The sequence below is a fragment of the Phocoena sinus genome, chromosome 15 (genome assembly GCF_008692025.1).
Source record: "Phocoena sinus isolate mPhoSin1 chromosome 15, mPhoSin1.pri, whole genome shotgun sequence".
In the NCBI taxonomy this organism is placed as follows: Eukaryota; Metazoa; Chordata; class Mammalia; order Artiodactyla; family Phocoenidae; genus Phocoena; species Phocoena sinus.
The window spans coordinates 3,981,404-4,003,736 of NC_045777.1; the positions used below are offsets into that span (position 1 = coordinate 3,981,404).

Here is a 22,333-nt window from a genome sequence, read left to right on the forward strand (position 1 = left end):
TAAGTAAGTAACTAGTAGTTAAGTGCTGTGCGCCTCCATTTCCGGCAGTTTACTGTGGATGGCAAAAACCCTTTATGATCCAAGGAGGAGAAAAGGAATGATGAAGAGTGACAGGCTGCGGGTCTCCGTAGGGGGCCGCACTCCTCCTGCAGTGGGCGCCCCGATGCGGGGGCCTTGGGATGGGCGTCGGAAGCACGGCCCCCTCCTGTTTTGTTCCTGTTTATGCTAGCCCACTCTCCCTTCCACGCTCCAGCCGCTCTTGTCAGGATCGCTCATTTGGAAGCTTAATCATATCAGCCAGCTTACCGCATTGCATGTGTAATGACTTGTTTACCAGTCGGTGCCGGCTCCCTCTGCCAGACTGGGCTCTCCCTAAGGACAGGGCAGTGTTGTGTTCCTGTCTGCCTCTCTTTCTGCTCCCACACACTGCCTGGCACAGAGCGGGCCCCGCTAATCGCACAGGAACTCTCATCTATTTCACAAAGGTGTCTCGGTCCACCAACTGGTCCCCAAGCTCCTTGACGAGAGGACTCATGGCATCTTGTGCTTCTCCCCTCTCAGGGGGCATGATTGCTCACAACACAGATGCTGAATTCCATTAAACCATGAGGAAGAGGCGGTTTGGACATCTGGGCCCCGACTCTTTTGGGAAACTGTCTCTCCTCTACTCTTAAAGGCTGTAGCGGAGGTGGCCCCAACCCGTCCCTCCATACAAGGACAGGGGCCACTCAAATCCCCAGTGGCTGGTTCAGGAGAGACGCCTACCCCCAACCAGGCCACCCGGATTCAGTCTGGGGACTTGGGTTACGGAAAGGAGTCAAGCATGTTCGGCAGGGCAGGTACTAGAGGAGCCAGTGATGCTGACCCAGAAGAGCAGCCAAGAGATGGAGAGAAACTGAGTCCGAGTGACATCATTGGTACCTCTGGATCCAGCCATGCCTGAAGCCCCCTTCTCTGTTCCATGAGATGATGAATGTTTCTGTCTAGGTCAATTTAAATTGAGTCTCTTTTCCCCACACCCCAAAGAGTCCTTTCTGATACAGGCATGCAGAGTTGAAATTTCCACCTCTGGTATAGCAACTTTTCAGAGCAAGATAAGCAAGGTGTCTGTCTGGGGATAATCACAGCTTGCGAAGAGAACATTGCTATCATATTGGCAGCTGCGGCTCCGCGAGCCTTCTCATTTTATTCCGGGAGCCTGGACTATGGCACACTAAACCAGAAGGGGCTGAGAACTTCATCGCTCTGGCTTCTGTTTATAATGAGGAATGAAGACAACGCTCAGCCTTTGACTAAAGTCTCACATATTACTGTTTGCTCTGTCGAGCTCCCGGGCAGCCTGAGCTTTCTGGGAGGTAGCTGAGTAACACTCAGTGCTGGGCAGCCTGCAAATCAATTAATCTCTCCTGCAAATTGCTCCCCGGGTCTAATGAATTGGCTCGGCACAGAGGAAGTCCTGTGTGGCCTTGTGTCCTTTGCAGTGACAGACCTCTCTCGGAGCAGACTAAGACTTCATGCCTCGGCCGAGGAACAAATCTATTAATATTTGGAGAGAACATCAAATTGTACCCAGTGGACTTAAAGTTTGGTCAAGAGAGACTCACTTCTCTGTGATTTAAAAGCAAAATAGTCTACTCAGCCCTCCACGTTTTTTTCCACTGGATAATACCAGGCTTCCTCATGGTCTGTCTGGGGAATGGACCCCCCAGTGGGATGCAAAGCACGGGTGGAAAGGCCCTCCTGGCCATGGGCATTCGAGATAGCATCTTTTACCCATCTTGCAGATTTTTTTTAAGTTTGATAAGATCAATGAAAGAAGTACATGCTATTTATGGGAATGTGAAATAGAAAGCAACTTGGAAATATCTAATAAAAATGTGCGATGTAACAAAACTACAATGAGGTATCACCTCACACCGGTCACAATGGCCATCATCAAAAAGTCTACAAATAATAAATGCTGGAGAGGGTGTGGAGAAAACACCTACACTGTTGGTGGGAATGTAAATTGGTGTAGTCACTATGGAAAACACTATGTAGGTTCCTCATAAAACTAAAAATAGAGAGCTACCATATGATCCTGCAATCCCACTCCTGGGTACATATCTGGAGAAAACTCTAATTTGAAGAGATACATGCACCCCAATGTTCACTGCAGCATTATTTACGATAGCCAAGACATGGAAGCAACCTAAATGTCCACTGACAGATGAATGGATAAAGAAGATGTGGTGTACATATACAATGGGATATTACTCAGCCCTAAAAAAGAATGAAATAGGGCTTCCCTGGTGGCGCAGTGGTTGAGAATCTGCCTGCCAATGCAGGGGACACAGGTTCGAGCCCTGGTCTGGGAAGATCCCACATGCCGCAGAGCAACTAGGCCCGTGAGCCACAACTACTGAGCCTGCGTGTCTGGAGCTTGTGCTCCACAACAAGAGAGGCCGCAACAGTGAGAGGCCCGCGCACCGCGATGAAGAGTGGCCCCCGCTCGCCGCAACTAGAGAGAGCCCTCGCACAGAAACGAAGCCCCAACACAGCCAAAAATAAATATAAATAAATAAATATTTAAAAAAAAAAAAAAAAAAAGAATGAAATAATGCCATTGGCAGCAACATGGATGGACCTAGAGATTACCATATTAAGTGAAGTATAAGATAAAGACAAATATCATATGACATCATTTATATGTGGAATCTAAAAAAAAAGGATACAGATGAACTTATTTACAAAACAGAAACAGACTCACAGGCATAGAAAACAAACTTATGGTTACCAGAGGGATAAATCAGGAGTTTGGGATTAACATATACACACTACCATATATAAAATAGATCATCAACAAGGACCTACTGTATAGCACAGGGAACTCTACTCGATACTCTGTAATAACCTATGTGGGAAAAGAATCTGAAAAAGAATAGATGTATGTACATGCATAACTGAATCACTTTGCTGTACACCAGAAACTAACACAACACTGTACATCAACTATACTCCAATATAACACAAAATTTCTTTAAATGTGCAACATAAGAAAGACCCAGTGATTCTCCCTCTTGGGTCTTCCCTAGAGAAGCCCCCTGCTTGGGTCAGGGAGTCATGGACAGTGGGTCCAAAGAGCACAATGCCATAGTGAAGCACTGGCAATGATGAACTGTCCATTATTGGGAGAATGACTACCTAAAATTACAGCAGCCCCACCCCGAGAGACTCTGTCCCTACCTACACTGTTGAGATAGGTCTGTATGTACTAGCAGTGTGGGAAGACAACAAAATGTTGTTGAGTTAACCGAAAGCAAGTTGCACGATGAGGTGGGCAGTGTGGTACCACTCATGTTAAACACAGACATACACACACGCACGCACACAGAAATAACGATCTGGCAGATGCCCTCCTAATTCCAAACTGTAGTTTTACCTGAGAGGGCCTTTGGGAATGGGGCTGGTGGTCACAGTGAACCTGAGCCTTATTACCATGTTTTAATGTGTTAAAAGAAGCATGGTTCACGATTACACGCATAACTAAAAACTAATAGTTAACGTTTCTATTCCTCTAGGTGGAGCATCCCTTTTTTCCAAGTTCTTTTTCAATGCAAACCTGCCCAATCTGTTTCAGGAACTTTCTCATCAGTCTCCTAGGTATCCACTCTACCTACCCCGAGCCTCTCTCCCCCCTGCACCTACGTTGGTCTTCCCTCTGCCCTCCTCTCCTGCACCCACATCCACCAATGGCTCCCCACCCTCCTCAGGAGAAGGATCAGCCCACACCAAGGTCTCAGATGTGCCTGGTCCCTCCCACCTCCTCTCTCTGCACCCTGGGCATTTCCCACCATCCCTCCTTCAGCCACGGAAGCCTCTGGGTCAGCATCTCAGACTTTTTTTTTTTTTTTTTTTTTTTTTTGCGGTACGCGGGCCTCTCACTGTTGTGGCCTCTCCCATTGCAGAGCACAGGCTCCGGACGCGCAGGCTCAGCGGCCGTGGCTCACGGGCCCAGCCGCTCCACGGCACGTGGGATCTTCCCGGACCGGGGCACGAACCCGTGTCCCCTGCATCGGCAGGCGGACTCTCAACCACTGCGCCACCAGGGAAGCCCCATCTCAGAGTCTTACAAATGCAGAGTTTGAACCTGCCTAGGAGACCTCTGACACCCCCCAAGCGCCCACCCCCACGAGGCAGAAAAGTTCGGTCTGCAAGCAGGGTCTTCGCAGAATGTCGGCCCATGGCCTCTACAGCCAACTCTGTTGAACGTAGAGTTTAAGTTGATACAGGTGAAGGCCTTCCAAGAGTTGAGGAAATCCCAGATAAGACCGTAGAAGCCAGGCGGATCTTACTGACAGAGAAAAGCGGATATGACAGCACAAGAAAGTCCCAGGGAGGGGCTCAGACCCCCCAGTGGGCGGTGAGTCACAAGCTTAGTGTTAAATAAAATGGAATCACCCAGTGAGAAAGCTATTCTCCCTACATCCCTCTAATTAGGGAAAGAAGAACGTCTCAGCTGCATGCTAATATATCTCTAACACCTCCCTAACGCTTCCAAATCTCTTTTTAAGCAAAGGGAGTGTACCTAGGGCTCTTGGTCTTCTGCCCACAACAGTCTAGCTAGAATTTATTTACCAAGAAAATATTGTTCATAGCATTTTCTTTCTGTAACGTTCTTTTAATGGCATGTGATATTGGCTTTCCATTTTTGGTGTCAATAAACAGTTTTTTTTTTTAAATAAATGTATTTATGGTTTTTGTCAGTGAGCTTAAATGGATCACATAAGCAACTAATTGCACAGGTGACATGCAGATGTGACATCTCTGACTGTAGGAAACACCCTGGACCCCCAGATTCATCATCTGGGTGGCCCTGGGCAAGTCACTGGATGCCTCTCTGAGTCTCAGTTTCTCCCTCTGCAAAATGAGAATGAGTCACTCATCACAAGTCTGTTGGGGGGATTAGATGTGGGTGCAGCTCCTAAACTGAAAGTGCCCTCTGAGTTTAGTTATTGGGAGATTTTTCTAAAATCTCACTTTTAAATGTAGCCCCGAATCACACAGTGTTTACTGCCAGAAGCCACGCCAGCTGCAGGAAATTGCAAACCCAGAAACTCGGTGGAGTTCATATCGTTCAATAAAGCATCTCCCTCAATCAATATGACTTCAGATGTGTCATCTGGGCACAGGGCCACGCTGGGCTCCTCTTCAGTGTTCCAATTTTAGTCCGTGTACCAGCAGAAGCAGCACGGCTTCCAATGTGCCCGGCAAAAGCCCGAATAATTAACCTCGACCACATCAGTGTTCTCCATTCAGTTCCACAAAAGGCGTTTCTAAGGAAATATTTAAGAGTGCTCTTTATACCACGGAATGTTTTAATGTATCCCAGCATTGGAGGAAATAGAACAGGTCTCAGTTAATGGAGCCGGTCCTTTTAACACAAAGGATTTCAATAATAAAATAAATAAAAGTTGATATGTCATCGGCTAGAGAGAAAGAAATGTGCACATAAACACAGAAACAGGGCAAACCTAATTATGAAATTCTTCTTTTGCAGCCCAGGGTCAGTAACTGTGATATTAGGAAAAGGGTAATAGGGCTGTGGCTGCTGATGGGTTTTAAGCTCCCAGAGACTAGAATGTCCCACTCGAAATGCAAACAGCTGAATGACATTGCACTCATCCCCACCGTGCCCCACGCTCTGGAAAGAAAAGTATTCATTTCAGAGCGGTGACCTCATCAGGAGAGATGCATCAGGAATTGTATAACCACAACAAAAGAGAATCAGTAGTGGCTTTTGCTCAGGTGGTGTCACCCACTTTGTATGGACGTGTGGGTTTTTCAATTGCTTTTCCTAATGGAAAAATAACACTCAAACGCGAGAACACAAATGCGCACGCCCGCACACAGCACGCACTTGCAAAGCTGCCCTTCCTAAGTCCCTAAGACCCTAACTTGGTGAGTAAACAGCGAGAGATCGTTTTCATAACAAGCTTAGTGGTGAACTTCCCCTTAAGCTACAAAACATGGTCTTTCTCTGACCGTTAATTACACGGGCGTAATTGCCAAGTGGAGAACGGCCCCCCAATTCTTAAACTGGCACCAGGAAGACAGGTGCTCAGGTAAGATGAGAAACCGCCCCAGCAGGGTCCCATCACACATTTAACTTAAACCCTGACTTCTGAAACTCACTACCTCCTACACAGATCCAACATCTCAGTTAATCCCCCGGCAACAAGCCAGTCCAGTAAGACGTCATCACAGTTTCAGACACTTCATGCTGAAACCAAATCGCATACACCACGCGGCCAAGAGGGGACCTTTGAGAATTCCTCACCAGAAATTGCTGTTTGTTGTCAAAGCAGCCCGGATGGACGGACTGCCTTTTTTCTTTCCTTCCTTTCCCTCTCAATGGTCCTCAAACACGTTATGCCTGAGAATTTCTGCTCAGAGCTGTAGACACCGTTCATACTCTTATGATGGACTTGTAGAATTTTCAAAGGTAATTTTGACTGCTGTTGGCTTTGGAAACACACCCCCCACTCAAGATGTGGTCCCGCTGTGGCGTGAGAGAGGACCCCAGGTTAAAAGACATCAGAGTGAACACCTGCCGGCTCAAAGCCCCCATCTGTGTCTCGCCAGAGCTCTCACCTGTAAAGCAGAGGTGGCGTTAGATGATCCTTACGGGTGGCGATTCCCCAAATTTGAATCGAGCAAGGGGGCAGGGGGAGCTGGAACTATTTTTAGATAAGGAAGTTTCTTTTATGAGGAAAAGAACGATGAAGTTTGCTTTTATGCTGCTCAGGCCACCGCCATCCAAACTCGATCCCCACTGGATTCTTCCATTGCTGACACATCCCCAAAACACCATCAGGAACGAAACCTCCAGATTGCATGCCCCTTCCTTCATTCTTAAAGATTTGGGAAAAAAAAAAAAAAAAAAAGATTTGGGGGCTGGTTTTGAATGTCCTTTCAACTGAAGGTGAGCTTAAAGGAAGCTTCAAATAAGGAGACTCACTTGTGCTGTTCAGCTCAGCTGGCCACTCAACAAACGCTACGGATCTGCTAGGCACCTTGTGCAAAGGAGCTGGGCAAACAGGGTCCTTATTAGCTGAGATCATTGCCACGGACGGAAGACCACGAAAAATGAATTCATTCATGATGGGGACCAAAATTTCACAGTGAACAGTGGAAAATTAAGGGCTTGGAGAATTTCTCTTGAAAAACCACGAAACCTAACGTTGTGAAAATAAGCAGATGAACCTACAAAAATGAAAGTAAAACAAACTTCCAGTTTGTGGGTTATAATGACAAGCTATGAGCTAATTGTTAACATCAACAAAGGTTCATCGAACGTTGATGGGGGCAGAGTACACCTTTACACCAAACTATAGGGTAGAACAATGGGCTATTCTTCACTTTCACATTTACCTTCAGAGCAAGATTATCGAGAGACACTTTTTCCCATCCCCAAAATATTCTAGACTTTCCTCAATTTTTCTAAGGGCTTCTCTTAAGCCTTTGATGTTCCCGTCACTCTCTGGAATGAGCCTCACCAGTTTTCTCTTATTCGTTCCCTGATTCTGCCAATGGGAATGAATCAACCCAATGGTCACTCCCATCAATCTCATTAAATTCAATGTCTTGAGCATGATTTGGGGTTTCACTTGGCAATCGGTTTACATGACATTGTGAAAGTCAATCTGAAGGGCTGGGATGGAAAGTAATAGTAAGGAGAGATGGAGAGAGACAAAGGGAAGTGTTTGAATGGGGTCTAAATGTATCAGCGGTCAGTTTAGTAGGGACTGTTCTCATTCTGTGACAGTCACTGCCTCCCCAGCTGACCTCCCACTGGGAGGTGAATCCCGTGAAGAACGTCTGGATTACGAGGACTGTCCTCAAGGGGAGGCTTGCTCTCCTGGGGATATTCAACCACTTGATATCTAAGAACCATTTTTTACCAGTCCCTTCAGTGAAGCAGCTCAAGTGTCTGAGATTAAATCCACCTAACTCCACATCTCAGCCCTGATCTGGAAGTGACCCTGGGTGAGGAAGGACTTTCTTTGAAATAGGAACAATGCTGCAGTTCCTAGTCACATTCAGCCTGGGGCGTCTGGTAAGTCAACAATACTTGACGTCTCCAAAGAAACTTCCAGCTCCCTCCACACCTTTGCTGGGAACTTGGATGGGATGGACCACTGAATTTAGGTTTTAAAAAAGTTCACTCAACATCACTAATCATTAGAGAAACACAGATCAAAACTACAATGAGATATCACCTCACACCAGTCAGGATGGCCATCAGCAAAAAGTCTACAATTAATAAATGCTGGAAAGGGTGTGGAGAAAAGGGAACCCTCCTACACTGTTGGTAGGAATGTAAACTGGTGCAGCCACTACAGAGAACAGTATGGAGGTTCCTTAAAAAGCTAAAAATAGAGCTACCATTTGATCCTGCAATCTCACTCCTGGGCATACATCCGGAGAAAACCACGGTTCGAAAGGATACATACACCCCAGTGTTCATCGCTGCACTATTTACAATAGGCAAGACATGGAAGCAACTTAAATGTCCATTGACAGATGGATGGATAAAGAAGATGTGGTGTATATATACAATGGAATACGATTTTTTTACTCAGCCATAAAAAAATAATGAAATAATGTCATTTGCAGCAACATGAGACCTAGACATTACCATACTAAGTGAAGTAAGTCAAAAAGAGAAAGACAAATACCATATGATATCACTTATATGTAGAATATAAAGTATGACACAAATGAACTTATCCACGAAACAGAAACAGACTCACAGACATAGAGAAGAGACTCGTGGGTGCCAAGGGGGAGAGTGGGTGGAGGAGGGATGGATTAAGGGTTTGGGATTAGCAGACGCAAACTATTATATATAGGATGGATAAACAACAAGGTCCTACTGTATAGCACAGGGAACTATATTCAATATCCTGCGATAAACCATAATGGAAAAGAATATGAAAAAGAAGATATGTATGTATATATATATAAAGAATATATAAATGTATATATATATAAAGAATATATATATGTATAACTGAGTCACTTTGCTGTACAGCAGTAATTAACACAACATTGTAATTCAATTATACTTCAATAAAAAAATTTAAAAATAAATAAAAGGCATGTGACATTCATAACAAACAAACAAACGAATAAAATAATGCCATTTGCAGCAACATGGATGGACCTGGAGATTATCATACTAAGTGAAGTAGGTCAGACAAAGAAAGGCAAGTATTATGTGATATCGCTTATATGCAGAAGCTAAAAAAATACAATGAACTTATTTACGAAACAGAAACAGACTCACAGACACAGAAAACAAACTTATGGTTACCAAATGGGAAAGGTGGGGGGGAGGGATAAATTGGGAGTCTGAGATTGACATAAACACACTACTATATTTAAAACAGGTGACCAACAGGGATCTCCTGTATAGCACAGGGAACTCTGCTCAATATTCTGTAATAACCTAAATGGGAAAAGAATTTGAAAAAGAATAGATATATATATATGTAAAACTGAATCACTTTGCTGTACACCTGATACTAACACAACATTGTAAATCAGCTATAGTCCAATATAAAATAAAAATTTTAAAAAAAGAAAAAAATTAAATTCAGTGGTATTGGAAAGTCAAAAGAATAAAAATAAAAAAATGAAGAAGTTCAGTTCTAAGGAGAGTCTCAAAGATCCCAATTACCATAAAATCTTATAAATTAGGTCTCCATCCTTCATAACTCCTCTGCCCTTCTGTGTGCAGATGACTTCACTACCAAGCCATCTGTTAATTCGAATGATTAGTACCAAGCTATTGGAATAGCTGAAAGGAGAGGGAAATTAAGCAACCTTTAAAAAGATATTTCTCGGGCTTCCCTGGTGGCGCAGTGGTTGGGAGTCCGCCTGCCGATGCAGGGGACACGGGTTCGTATCCCGATCCGGGAAGATCCCACATGCCGCGGAGCGGCTGGGCCCGTGAGCCATGGCCACTGAGCCTGCGCGTCCGGAGCCTGTGCTCCGCAACGGGAGAGGCCACAACAGTGAGAGGCCCATATACCGCAAAAAAAAAAAAAAAAAAAAAAAAAAAAAAAGATATTTCTCAAAATCATCCTCTCTCTCATCTTCGTAAATTATTGACAGGAAGTTTCTCCACAAATAAAGAGGAGAAAAAATCTGTTACAATATCTTATGTCGGCCCCCTGGACACAAGTATTCCTGTCTACTTATTTGAAATGTTTTGCTGATTCTAATTGGCCTTCAAGGACCAGGACCAAAGGTTTTCCCTACCTTCGAATTGGAAATTCCCCTGCAAAGGTTATTCTCAATTTCTTTGTTGGGTTTCATCAAGTTTCCCCCAAGTTACAAACCCCTCAGGTCACCCAAAAACAGATCACCCTATCATTGTCCTGCTGTGGAAACCAGGTCCTCCCCCCACAAAAATATACGTTTGCATGCATTCACAAGTATACTCACGCGCACACACACACACACACACACACACACCCCGTGAGGTCAGCTCCCTCACTGAGCAGCCAGCTCTGATCTCTCCAACCAGGACCTGCCAGGTCAAAGGACACAAGAAATTTGTTTGTAAATGGTGGGCGACCAAGGGCCATCTTTAGGTTCCTTTGAAGTAATAGCACTCTGTCTTCAAACACCCAACACTCTGAGTGCCTGTCACTCTGTTGTGAAACACTGGCTTTGGGAGATGGTGTAAATAAACTTCCCAGCTCCTTTGATTTCCAGGTGGTATTTATTTTAAATGCACTCTACCGCCTGCCCGCAACCCAGTGATGTCCATAACAGCCCGTCCACTCCGGGCTTGCTGGTTTACCCAACCTGCCATCCTTGTTCCCTCTCTGACCACTTCAATAAGGAATGGGGGTGGCGGGGTGATTAATATTCCCCGGGCCAATGCTTAGGACCACACCCCACAGGCTCACATCTGTCCTGAGTGGACACTGCGGCATGGAGGGAGCCCTTTGAAAATGGGCACCAGTGACCCAGGACCTCTGACTCAACTGGCTGTTCCAGTAACAAACATGAAAGTGCAGACATGTGTCACCACCCTGGGCTGTTTGCTGCAACATTATACCTACACGGAGGGAGGGGACACTAGGCTCCCAGGGGGATTTGCATTACGTTTGGCCTCTCAGTCTTAGCTCCACTATTTAGATTTCGTTTCTGGTTTTTTTTCTGTTTGGGGCTGGTTTTATCCCCCATTCACTGGGGGCCCACAGTTTGCTCTTAGGATTTTGGTAGGAAAGGGCCAATGTTGAGATCAGAAGTGTACAGAAGTGGGCATTCTCCAACATGGAGGGAGCAAGGCCATTCCCTGAGGCCAAGAGAAGCTTGTAAAGGAAAGACGGTGTGGAGAGGACCATGAAGATCAGAGGCTTTCCAGCTGGTCTCTCTGCTGGCACTGGGGGTCCCCCGGGGGTACCTAGAGCACACAGCGTACACATGTAAATTAGGAAGAGGCAACCACTGCCACTGGAGGATGTGTGGAAAGGTGTCCCCCACCCCCTTGGGAGAAGGAGGAAGGAGCTCCTTGCTTTGGGTTGACAGGCCCACAGTCAGAGCAAAAGGCTGCCCCAACCCAGTGGTGGCTCTGGATTTCAGCCCCTATGGACACCATCCCACACAGCCACACTCAGAGGCCCTGCCCACCCCCTATCCAGCCGGCCACAGGCCTTCTTCCCAAAGAGAAGCGAAATAGGGCCCTTACCCAACACACACCCGTCTCACGATCGGAAGCTGCCTGTAGTCACTTGGACAAGACTCCCCACAAGTGTGAACACATCCTGCTGGGTGGTGGGCTGGGTGATCCCGTTTTAATGAATACATACTGATTTAAGCTTATAATAGAAACTTTCCTGGCCAAAAGCTGTTTGCACACCCCAAGAGCACAGATGATGGGCATTATTGTAAATTGAGTGTTCATGGGTGCTGCTGCCTTTTCCACTTAGAGACACATTTTAAGGTCCCTTCTGTCGGTTCCCAGGATAGGGGGGAAAGTGTTGAAGTGGTTAGTGGTTGAATCATGCCTCACCTCCAAGTCCTAAGCCACAGAAACCTGTGACTGTGACCTTACTTGGAAAAAGGTATTTGCACATGAAATGAAGAATCTCAAAATAAGATCATCCTGGATTTAGGGCGAGCCCTAAATTCAATGGCAAGTGTCCTTATAAGAGAAACACAGAGGGAGATTTGACCCACAGGAACACAGGGGAGAAGCCCTGTGAAGATGAAGACAGAGATTGGAGTGATGCGGCCACAAGCCAAGGATGCCTGGAGTCCCCAGAAGCTGAGAGGCAGGGAAGGATCCTCCCCTAGAGGCTTCGGAGAGACAGCGAGACTCCTGGCCTCCAGAACTGGGAGAGAATACACCTTGGACCAAGTTTGTGGCAATTTCCTTGGCCGCCATAGGCAATTTCTTTCCCCAGTCCAGAAAGCCTCTGTTCTATTCTCCCTACACCTGAATTTCCAGAAGAAGCCGTCTCTCTCCCGAGAAACTCCCCCTTTGGGGCTCTTCCTCCAACCCTGACCTTGTCCTCTGCTAAACAACAGGCACACTGGTTACCACGCGCTCCACACTCATTGGCACTCAGCACACGCCAGATCTTAACGCACGTATGCTTATTATGCTCAGGAGATAATTACAATCAACATTTATCACCTGCTTTGGAGTCTGCAAATTCCCTGCCGCACACGAGCTCGCTCTATCCTCACACTGAGCCATTGGGTGGGCAAGACCTCCATCAACGGCCTCGCTGCACAGACAGGAGATTCCCAGGAGGGAGCTCACTGACCCGCCAGTGTCATTCCCCATGTGATTTGAGCAAAGGATGGACAGCAAGCCTGTCTGTCTGTCTTCACCCTGAACCACATTTACCCAGAGCAGGGATTGTCGTCTTTTCCCTTTCAGTTTCTAGCACGGAGCTTAGCAATGGAAACAGAAGCTGATGTGAGTTTCCAGGAGCAGCTTGATTCAGCTCTATTTATGGTGCTGGGAAGAGAGCTGGTGGGAAAGCACTGCCATTAGGGACAAGTGATAGAGTTCTGGTGGGTTCTGGTGGGTTCTGCTGTGGAGGTGGTATCGCCCATGAACACCCCAATGGGCAGTTCCATTGGCTGTATCCATCTGACCAGGAGGAAAGCAGTGGAGTTCAAGGTGATGAGCCACAGAAAATGAAGAAAGGGCAAAACCGGGTGCCCTGACTGCACTTTTGTCTACACCCACTCAGCCTCCCCCCGTGAGGTCTTAACCACTGACGTTCCATAAAAAGACCATGCTTTTGCCTTCCACAACTGGCCATCCAGTTGAGCAAATACCTACCTTGATTTAAACGCTCACTGAGAAAAAGACTAATCCTCGTCCTTGCCTGCCTACCAGAGAGGGCGTCGGGGTTGGAGGTGGGGGGTCGAGGGGCAGCATGGAAGCACCATCTGCCCGCAGGGGGCGCTGGAGCCACACAGAGGGGGATGGGGAGGGGCCCCAGCCAACTGTCTCCAGGGACCAAAACCGCAGCCAGCAGGCAGAGCCCAGGGTCAGCCCTTGAGCCAAACAAACAGCAATCAGCCACAAAAGGGTGGTAATTCAGTCACCACTGGCCAGATGGGACCGGCCACTTTCTCAAATATGGTCTCCATCTTCCCCAGTCAACACATTGCCAGCAAGGCTAAGGCTGGGCTCATGACTGCCAGGCAGATGGGAGGAAGGGAGGGAAATTGTGGGCCAGAGAAGTTACGCGATTTTGCCCTCGTTGCCCCAGTGACTGCACCTTAAATAGCCCTTTTCCAGGAAGCAGCCTCCATTAGTTCATCCTTTGTTTGTTTCCGAGAATGATGGAGAGGGCCCCGCTTACCACCTCCCGTGGAAGCATGTTCCCTGCAGCTCTCACATCATAACTCCTCCCTATTCTTCTATCTCACATTCATTCAAAAGCCCATCCACTGACCCATTTTAGCCTCACAACGGCCCTGTGGAAAGAACCCAGGGAACTTCCTCTTTAATGATGGGGAAAAGTAGAGGCACCCAGAGTTCCAATTCAGGTTTTCCAGGTCCTGGAGGGAATCTGTACTTGGACAGGGCTGAGCATCCGTGGCCAGTACTTGAGGACGTCTGTTGTCTTCTCAATATCCTCACCCAGGACCCTCTCCCCTAGTTTAGGGTCTTGACTGTCCCACATCACCCCACATGCATCCATCTCCCTGCTGGACTTCAGGCTCCGGACAGCAAGGATGGCTGCTCTGCTCATTTCATATCCCAGCAGCCTGGTGCCGGGTTTGGATGCACCTCCAAGGAGAGCCTTACCTGCCGTTTCGGAAGAAGCCTGCCCGCAGGTCCTGCGTGGGGCCGGCCCCTCGGATGGGGGTGAACGGCCGTCTTTTCTCAGCACCCAGTGTGGCTTCCTCAGTCTGCTGGCTCTCAGCTGGAAACGACTTTGCAAGAAATTCCCTTTGTACCTGGGGGACGAGAAGCACGTGTGCAGTGATCAGCCTTGAGAGTGTGTCCGGGAGCTCACAGGCACAAAAATCCAAGACAGGATATGCCCAGAGAATAAAATCCAGGTCCGTGTGGGAAGCCTGGTAGAACACAGGGACGTGAGGTCCAGGCAGCTCATCAGCTGTCAGGAACCCCTTTTCCCTCCAATCCTCATTCTCCCGCCAGGACGCGGGGATGAAAACAGGATGCAACTCAGGCGGCCGTTGTAGGGATGAAATGAGATAGTACCTAGAAAATGCTTCCCACACCACTTAGCACACAACAAGCGCTTAATAAAGGTCAGTTGCTGTAATTAAATACTGAATTATATGGTCTTGACTACTTACTAAACAGGCTGTCCAGTAGAACTTTCCACAGTGATGGGCGTCTTCTATAACCTGCGTGGACCAATACGGTGCCACTAACCACAGGCAGCTCTAGAGTGAGTGAAATGTAGTTCATGTGTCCGAGGAACTGAGCTTTACATTCAATTTCATTTTAATGAGTTTAAAGAGCCAGTGGTGGCTAGTGCCTACCGTTATTGGACAGGTCAGGCCCAAAGCATCTCCTCTGAAAAAACGGGCATCACACATGCGACCCCTAGAGAAGCTCTTCCAGATCATCTGGTCTGTGTAAAATAGAAAGCTAGTGGGAAGCAGCCGCATAGCACAGGGAGACCAGCTCCAGGCTTGTGACCACCTACAGGGGTGGGATAGGGAGGGTGGGAGGGAGGGAGACGCAAGAGGGAGGGGAGATGGGGACATATGTATACATATAACTGATACACTTTGTTATACAGCAGAAACTAACACACCATCATAAAGCAATTATACTCCAATAAAGATGTTAAATAAATAAAAGGTGAAATAAACATTCAAAAAAATATAATAATCTCTAAAACAGAGCCTTCACATCCCAGGGGGAGGGCACGACAAGGGTAGAGAAAGAAAATAGTGAGCTTCTCAGCATCACTATTAGAGAAATGCTAATCAAAACTACAATGTGAGACTTCCGGGAGGATGGCGGAAGGGTAAGACGCGGAGATCACCTTCCTCCCCACAGATACACCAGAAAATACATCTACACGTGGAACAACTCCTACAGAACACCTACTGAACGCCGGCAGAAGACCTCAGACCTCCCAAAAGGCAAGAAACCCCCCACGTACTTGGGTAGGGAAAAAGAAAAAAGAATAAACAGAGGCGAAAGCTTCGGGTTTGCGGAGGAGAGCGAAGCCACAGGGGTGCGGAGGGAAAAGCGGGAAGACTACTGCACAGAGGATCGGTGCCGACCGGCACTCACCAGCCAAGAGGCTTGTCTGCTCCCCCGCCGGGGCGGGCGGGGCTGGGAGCTGAGGCTCGAGCTTCAGTCGGAGCGCAGGGAGAAGGCTGGGGTTGGCGGCGTGAACACAGCCTGCAGGGGGTTAGTGCACCACGGCTGGCCGGGAGGGAGTCCGGGGAAAAGTCTGGAGCTGCCGAAGAGGCAAGAGACTTTTTCTTCCCTCTTTGTTTCCTGGTGCGCGAGGAGAGGGGATTTAAGAGCGCTGCTTAAAGGAGCTCCAAAGACGGGCGCGAGCCGCGGGTAACAGCGCGGACCCCAGAGACGGGCAGGAGACGCTAAGGCTGCTGCTGCCGCCACCAAGAAGCCTGTGTGCGAGCACAGGTCACTCTCCACACCTCCCCTCCCGGAGCCTGTGCAGCCCGCCACCGCCAGGATCCCGGGATCCAGGAACAACTTCCCCAAGAGAACGCACGGCGCGCCTCACGCTGGCGCAACGTCATGCCGGCGCAACGTCATGCCGCCTCTGCCGCCGCAGGCCCGCCCCGCACTCCGTGCCCCTCCCTCCCCACAGGCCTGAGTGAGCCAGAGCCCCCGAATCAGTGGCTCCTTTAACCTCGTCCTGTCTGAGCGAAGAACAGACGCCCTCCGGCGACCTACACGCAGAGACGGGGCCAAATCCAAAGCTGAGCTCCGGGAGCTGTGAGAACAAAGAAGAGAAAGGGAAATCTCTCCCATCAGCCTCAGGAGCAGCGGATTAAAGCTCCACAGTCAACTTGATGTACCCTGCATCGGTGGAATACCTGAATAGACAACGAATCATCCCAAATTGAGGAGATGGACTTTGAGAGCAAGATTTATGATTTTTTTCCCCTTTTCCTCTTTTTGTGACTGTGTATGTGTATGCTTCTGTGTGAGATTTTGTCTGTAGAGCTTTGCTTCCACCATTAGTCCTATGGTTCTATTCGTCCGTTGTTTTTTTTTTCTCTTAATAATTATTTTTTTATTTTAATAACTTTATTATATTTTATTTTATTTTACTTTATCTTCTTTCTTTCTCTTTTTCCTTCCTTCCTTCCCTCCTTCTTCCCTCCCTCCCTCCTTCCTTCCTTTCTACTTCTAATAATTCTTTCTTTCTACTTTATCTCTCTTTTCTTCTGAGCCATGTGGATGAAAGGCTCTTGGTGCTGCAGCCAGGAGTCAGTGCTGTGCCTCTGAGGTGAGAGAGCCAACTTCAGGACACTGTTCCACAAGAGACCTCCCAGCTCCACATATCAAACGGCGAAAATCTCCCAGAGATCTCCATCTCAACACCAGCACCCAGCTTCACTCAACGACCAGCAAGCTACAGCGCTGGAAATCCTATGCCAAACAACTAGCAAGACAGGAACACAACCCCAACCATTAGCAGAGAGGCTGCCCCAAATCATAATAAGTCCACAGACACCCCACAACACACCACCAGACGTGGACCTGCCGACCAGAAAGATAAGATCCAGCTTCATCCAACAGAGCACAGGCACTCGTCTCCTCCACCAGGAAGCCTACACAACCTACTGAACCAACCTTAGCCACTGGGGACAGACACCAAAAACAACGGGAACTACGAACCTGCAGCCTGCAAAAAGGAGACCCCCAAACACAGTAAGATAAGCAAAATGAGAACACAGAGAAACACACAGCAGTTGAAGGAGCAAGATAAAAACCCACCAGACCTAACAAATGAAGAGGAAATAGGCAGTCTACCTGAAAAAGAATTCAGAATAATGATAGTAAAGATGATCCAAAATCTTGGAAATAGAATAGACAAAACGCAAGAAACAGTTAACAAGGACCTAGAAGAACTAAAGATGAAACAAACAACAATGAACAACGCAATAAGTGAAATTAAAAATACTCTAGATGGGATCAATAGCAGAATAACTGAGGCAGAAGAACGGATAAGTGACCTGGAAGATAAAAGAGTGGAAATAACTACTGCAGAGCAGAATAAAGAAAAAAGAATGAAAAGAACTGAGGACAGTCTCAGAGACCTCTGGGACAACATTAAATGCACCAACATTCGAATTATAGGGGTTCCAGAAGAAGAAGAGAAAAAGAAAGGGACTGAGAACATATTTGAAGAGATTATAGTTGAAAACTTCCCTAATATGAGAAAGGAAATAGTTAATCAAGTCCAGGAAGCACAGAGAGTCCCATACAGGATAAATCCAAGGAGAAACACGCCAAGACACATATTAATCAAACTGTCAAAAATTAAATACAAAGAGAACATATTAAAAGCAGCAAGGGAAAAACAACAAATAACACCCAAGGGAATCCCCATAAGGTTAACAGCTGCTCTTTCAGCAGAAACTCTGCAAGCCAGAAGGGACTGTCAGGACATATTTAAAGTGATGAAGGAGAAAAACCTGCAACCAAGATTACTGTACCCAGCAAGGATCTCATTCAGATTTGATGGAGAAATTAAAGCTGTTACAGACAAGCAAAAGCTGAGAGAGTTCAGCACCACAAAACCAGCTCTACAACAACTGCTAAAGGAACTTCTCTAGGCAAGAAACATAAGAGAAGGAAAAGACCTACAACAATTACAAATAATGAACCCACAACAATTAAGAAAATGGGAATAGGAACATACATATCGATAATTACCTTAAATGTAAATGGACTAAATGCTCCCACCAAAAGACACAGATTGGCTGAATGGATAAAGAAAGAAGACCCATATATTTGCTGTCTACAAGAGACCCACTTCAGGCCTAGAGACACATACAGACTGAAAGTAAGGAGACGGAAAAAGATATTTCATGCAAATGGAAACCAAAAGAAAGCTGGAGTAGCAATTCTCGTATCAGACAAAATAGACTTTAAAATAAAGACTATTAGAAGAGACAAAGAAGGACACTACATAAAGATCAAGGGATCGATCCACGAAGAAGATATAACAATTGTAAATATTTATGCACCCAACGTAGGAGCACCTCAATACATAAGGCAAATACTAACAGCCATAAAAGGGGAAATCCACAGTAACACATTCATGGTAGGGGACTTTAACACCCCACTTTCACCAATGGACAGATCATCCAAAATGAAAATAAATAAGGAAACACAAGCTTTAAATGATACATTAAACAAGATGGACTTAATTGATATTTATAGGACATTCCATCCCAAAACAACAGAATACACAATTTTCTGTAGTGCTCATGGAACATTCTCCAGGATAGATCATATCCTGGGTCACAAATCAAGCCTTGGTAAATTTAAGAAAATTGAAATTGTATCAAGTATCTTTTCCAACCACAACACTATGAGACTAGATTTCAATTACAGGAAAAGATCTGTAAAAAATACAAACACATGGAGGCTAAACAATACACTACTTAAAAACGAAGTGATCACTGAAGAAATCAAAGAGGAAATTAAAAAATACCTAGAAACAAATGACAATGGAGACACGACGACCCAAAATCTATGGGATGCAGCAAAAGCAGTTCTAAGAGGGAAGTTTATAGCAATACAATCCTACCTTAAGAAACAGGTAAGAACAGGAAACATCTCAAATAAACAACCTAACCTTACACCTAAAGCAATTACAGAAAGAAGAACAAAAAAGCCCCAAAGTTAGCAGAAGGAAAGAAATCATAAAGATCAGATCAGAAATAAAGAAAAAGAAATGAAGGAAACGATAGCAAAGAGCAATAAAAGTAAAAGCTGGTTCTTTGAGAAGATAAACAAAAGTGATAAACCATTAGCCAGACTCATCAAGAAAAAAAGGGAGAAGACTCAAGTCAATAGAATTAGAAATGAAAAAGGAGAAGTAACAACTGACACTGCAGAAATACAAAAGATCATGAGAGATTACTACAAGCAACTCTATGCCAATAAAATGGACAACCTAGAAGAAATGGACAAATTCTTAGAAAGGCACAACCTGCCAAGACTGAATCAGGAAGAAAGAGAAAATATGAACAGACCAATCACAAGCACTGAAATTGAAACCATGATTAAAAATCTTCCAACAAACAAAAGCCCAGGACCAGATGGCTTCACAGGCGAATTCTATCAAACATTTAGAGAAGAGATAACACCCATCCTTCTCAAACTCTTCCAAAATATAGCAGAGGGAGGAACACTCCCAAACTCATTCTACGAAGCCACCATCGCCCTGATACCAAAACCAGACAAGGATGTCACAAAGAAAGAAAACTACAGGCCAATATCACTGATGAACATAGATGCAAGAATCCTGAACAAAATACTAGCAAACAAAATCCAACAGCACATTTAAAGGATCATACACCATGATCAAGTGGGGTTTATTCCAGGAATGCAAGGATTCTTCAATACACGCAAATCAATCAACGTGATACACCATATTAACAAACTGAAGGAGAAAAACCATATGATCATCTCAATAGATGCACGGAAAGCTTTTGACAAAATTCAACACCCATTTATGATAAAAACACTGCAGAAAGTAGGCATGGGGGAACTTTCCTCAACATAATAAAGGCCATATATGACAGACCCACAGCCAGCATCATCCTCAACGGTGAAAAGCTGAAAGCATTTCCACTAAGATCAGGAACAAGACAAGGTTGCCCACTCTCGCCACTCCTATTCAACAGAGTTTTGAAAGTTTCAGCCACAGCAATCAGAGAAGAAAAGGCAATAAAAAGAATCCACGTCAGAAAAGAAGAAGTAAAGCTGTCACTGTTTGCAGACGACATGATACTACTATACATAGAGAATCCTAAAGATGCTACCAGAAAACTACTAGAGCTAATCAATGAATTTGGTAAAGTAGCAGGATACAAAATTAATGCACAGAAATCTCTGGCATTCCTATACACTAAGGATGAAAAATCTGAACGTGAAATCAAGAAAACACTCCCATTTACCATTGCAACAAAAAGAATAAAATATCTAGGAATAAACCTACCTAAGGAGACAAAAACCTGTATGCAGAAAATTATAAGACACTGATGAAAGAAATTAAAGATGATACAAATAGATGGAGAGATATACCATGTTCTTGGATTGGAAGAATCAACATTGTGGAAATGACTCTACTACCCAAAGCAATCTACAGATTCAACGCAATCCCTATCAAACTACCACTGGCATTTTTCACAGAACTAGAACAAAAAATTTCACAATTTGTATGGAAACACAAAAGACCCCAAATAGCCAAAACAATCTTGAGAACGAAAAATGGAGCTGGAGGGCTTCCCTGGTGGCGCAGTGGTTGAGAGTCCGCCTGCCGATGCAGGGGACAAGGGTTCGTGCCCCGGTTCGGGAAGATCCCACATGCCGCAGAGCGGCTGCGCCCTTGAGCCATGGCCGCTGAGCCTGCGCGTCCGGAGCCTGTTGCTCCGCAACGGGAGAGGCCACAGCAGCGGGAGGCCCGCATACTGCCAAAAAAAAAAAAAAAAAAAAGAAAAATGGAGCTGGAAGAATCAGGCTCCCTGACTTCAGACTATACTACAAAGCTACAGTAATCAACCAGTATGGTACTGACACAAAAACAGAAAGATAGATCAATGGAACAGGATAGAAAGCCCAGAGATAAACCCACGCACATATGGTCACCTTGTCTTTGATAAAGGAGGCAGGAATGTACAGTGGAAAAAGGACAGCCTCTTCAATAAGTGGTGCTGGGAAAACTGGACAGCTACATGTAAAAGTGTGAGATTAGATCACTCCCTAACACCATACACAAAAATAAGCTCAAAATGGGTGAAAGACCTAAATGTAAGGCCAGAAACTATCAAACTCTTAGAGGAAAACATAGGCAGGACACTCTATGACATAAATCACAGCAAGGTCCTTTTTGACCCACCTCCTAGAGAAATGGAAATAAAAACAAAAATAAACAAATGAGACCTAATGAAACTTCAAAGCTTTTGCACAGCAAAGGAAACCATAAACAAGACCAAAAGACAACCCTCAGAATGGGAGGAAATATTTGCAAATGAAGCAACTGACAAAGGATTAATCTCCAAAATTTATAAGCAGCTCATGCAGCTTAATAACAAAAAAACAAACAACCCAATCCAAAAATGGGCAGAAGACCTAAATAGACATTTCTCCAAAGAAGATATACAGACTGCCAACAAACACATGAAAGGATGCTCAACATCACTAATCATTAGAGAAATGCAAATCAAAACTACAATGAGATATCATCTCACACCAGTCAGAATGGCCATCATCAAAACATCTAGAAACAATAAATGCTGGAGAGGGTGTGGAGAAAAGCGAACCCTCTTGCACTGTTGGTGGGAATGTAAATTGATACAGCCACTGTGGAGAACAGTATGGAGGTTCCTTAAAAAACTACAAATAGAACGACCATATGACCCAGCAATCCCACTACTGGGCATATACCCTGAGAAAACCATAATTCAAAAAGAGTCATGTACCAAAATGTTCATTGCAGCTGTATTTACAATAGCCCGGAGATGGAAACAACCTAAGTGTCCATCATCGGATGAATGGATAAAGAAGATGTGGCACATATATACAATGGAATATTAC

The 22,333-nt window shown here is 45.5% G+C and overlaps 1 protein-coding gene across 16 annotated transcripts in view; it reads right to left on the reverse strand.

Annotated features, from left to right (window-relative positions):
• Positions 1-22,333, reverse strand: part of ZNF831 (zinc finger protein 831) — a 174,068-nt gene that overhangs the window by 98,615 nt on the left and 53,120 nt on the right. For 14 of the 16 annotated variants that reach the window (XR_004345756.1, XR_004345755.1, XR_004345757.1 and 11 more), the window contains exon 4: positions 14,339-14,490. Coding sequence is in view for 10 of the 16 variants with exons in the window: in XM_032605022.1 (XP_032460913.1) it covers positions 14,339-14,490 (152 nt within the window). In the remaining 6 variants the exon portion in view is untranslated. Of the gene's footprint in view, positions 1-14,338; positions 14,491-22,333 lie in introns of those variants that run through there. The other 2 variants (XR_004345759.1, XM_032605031.1) reach the window with 1 other exon arrangement.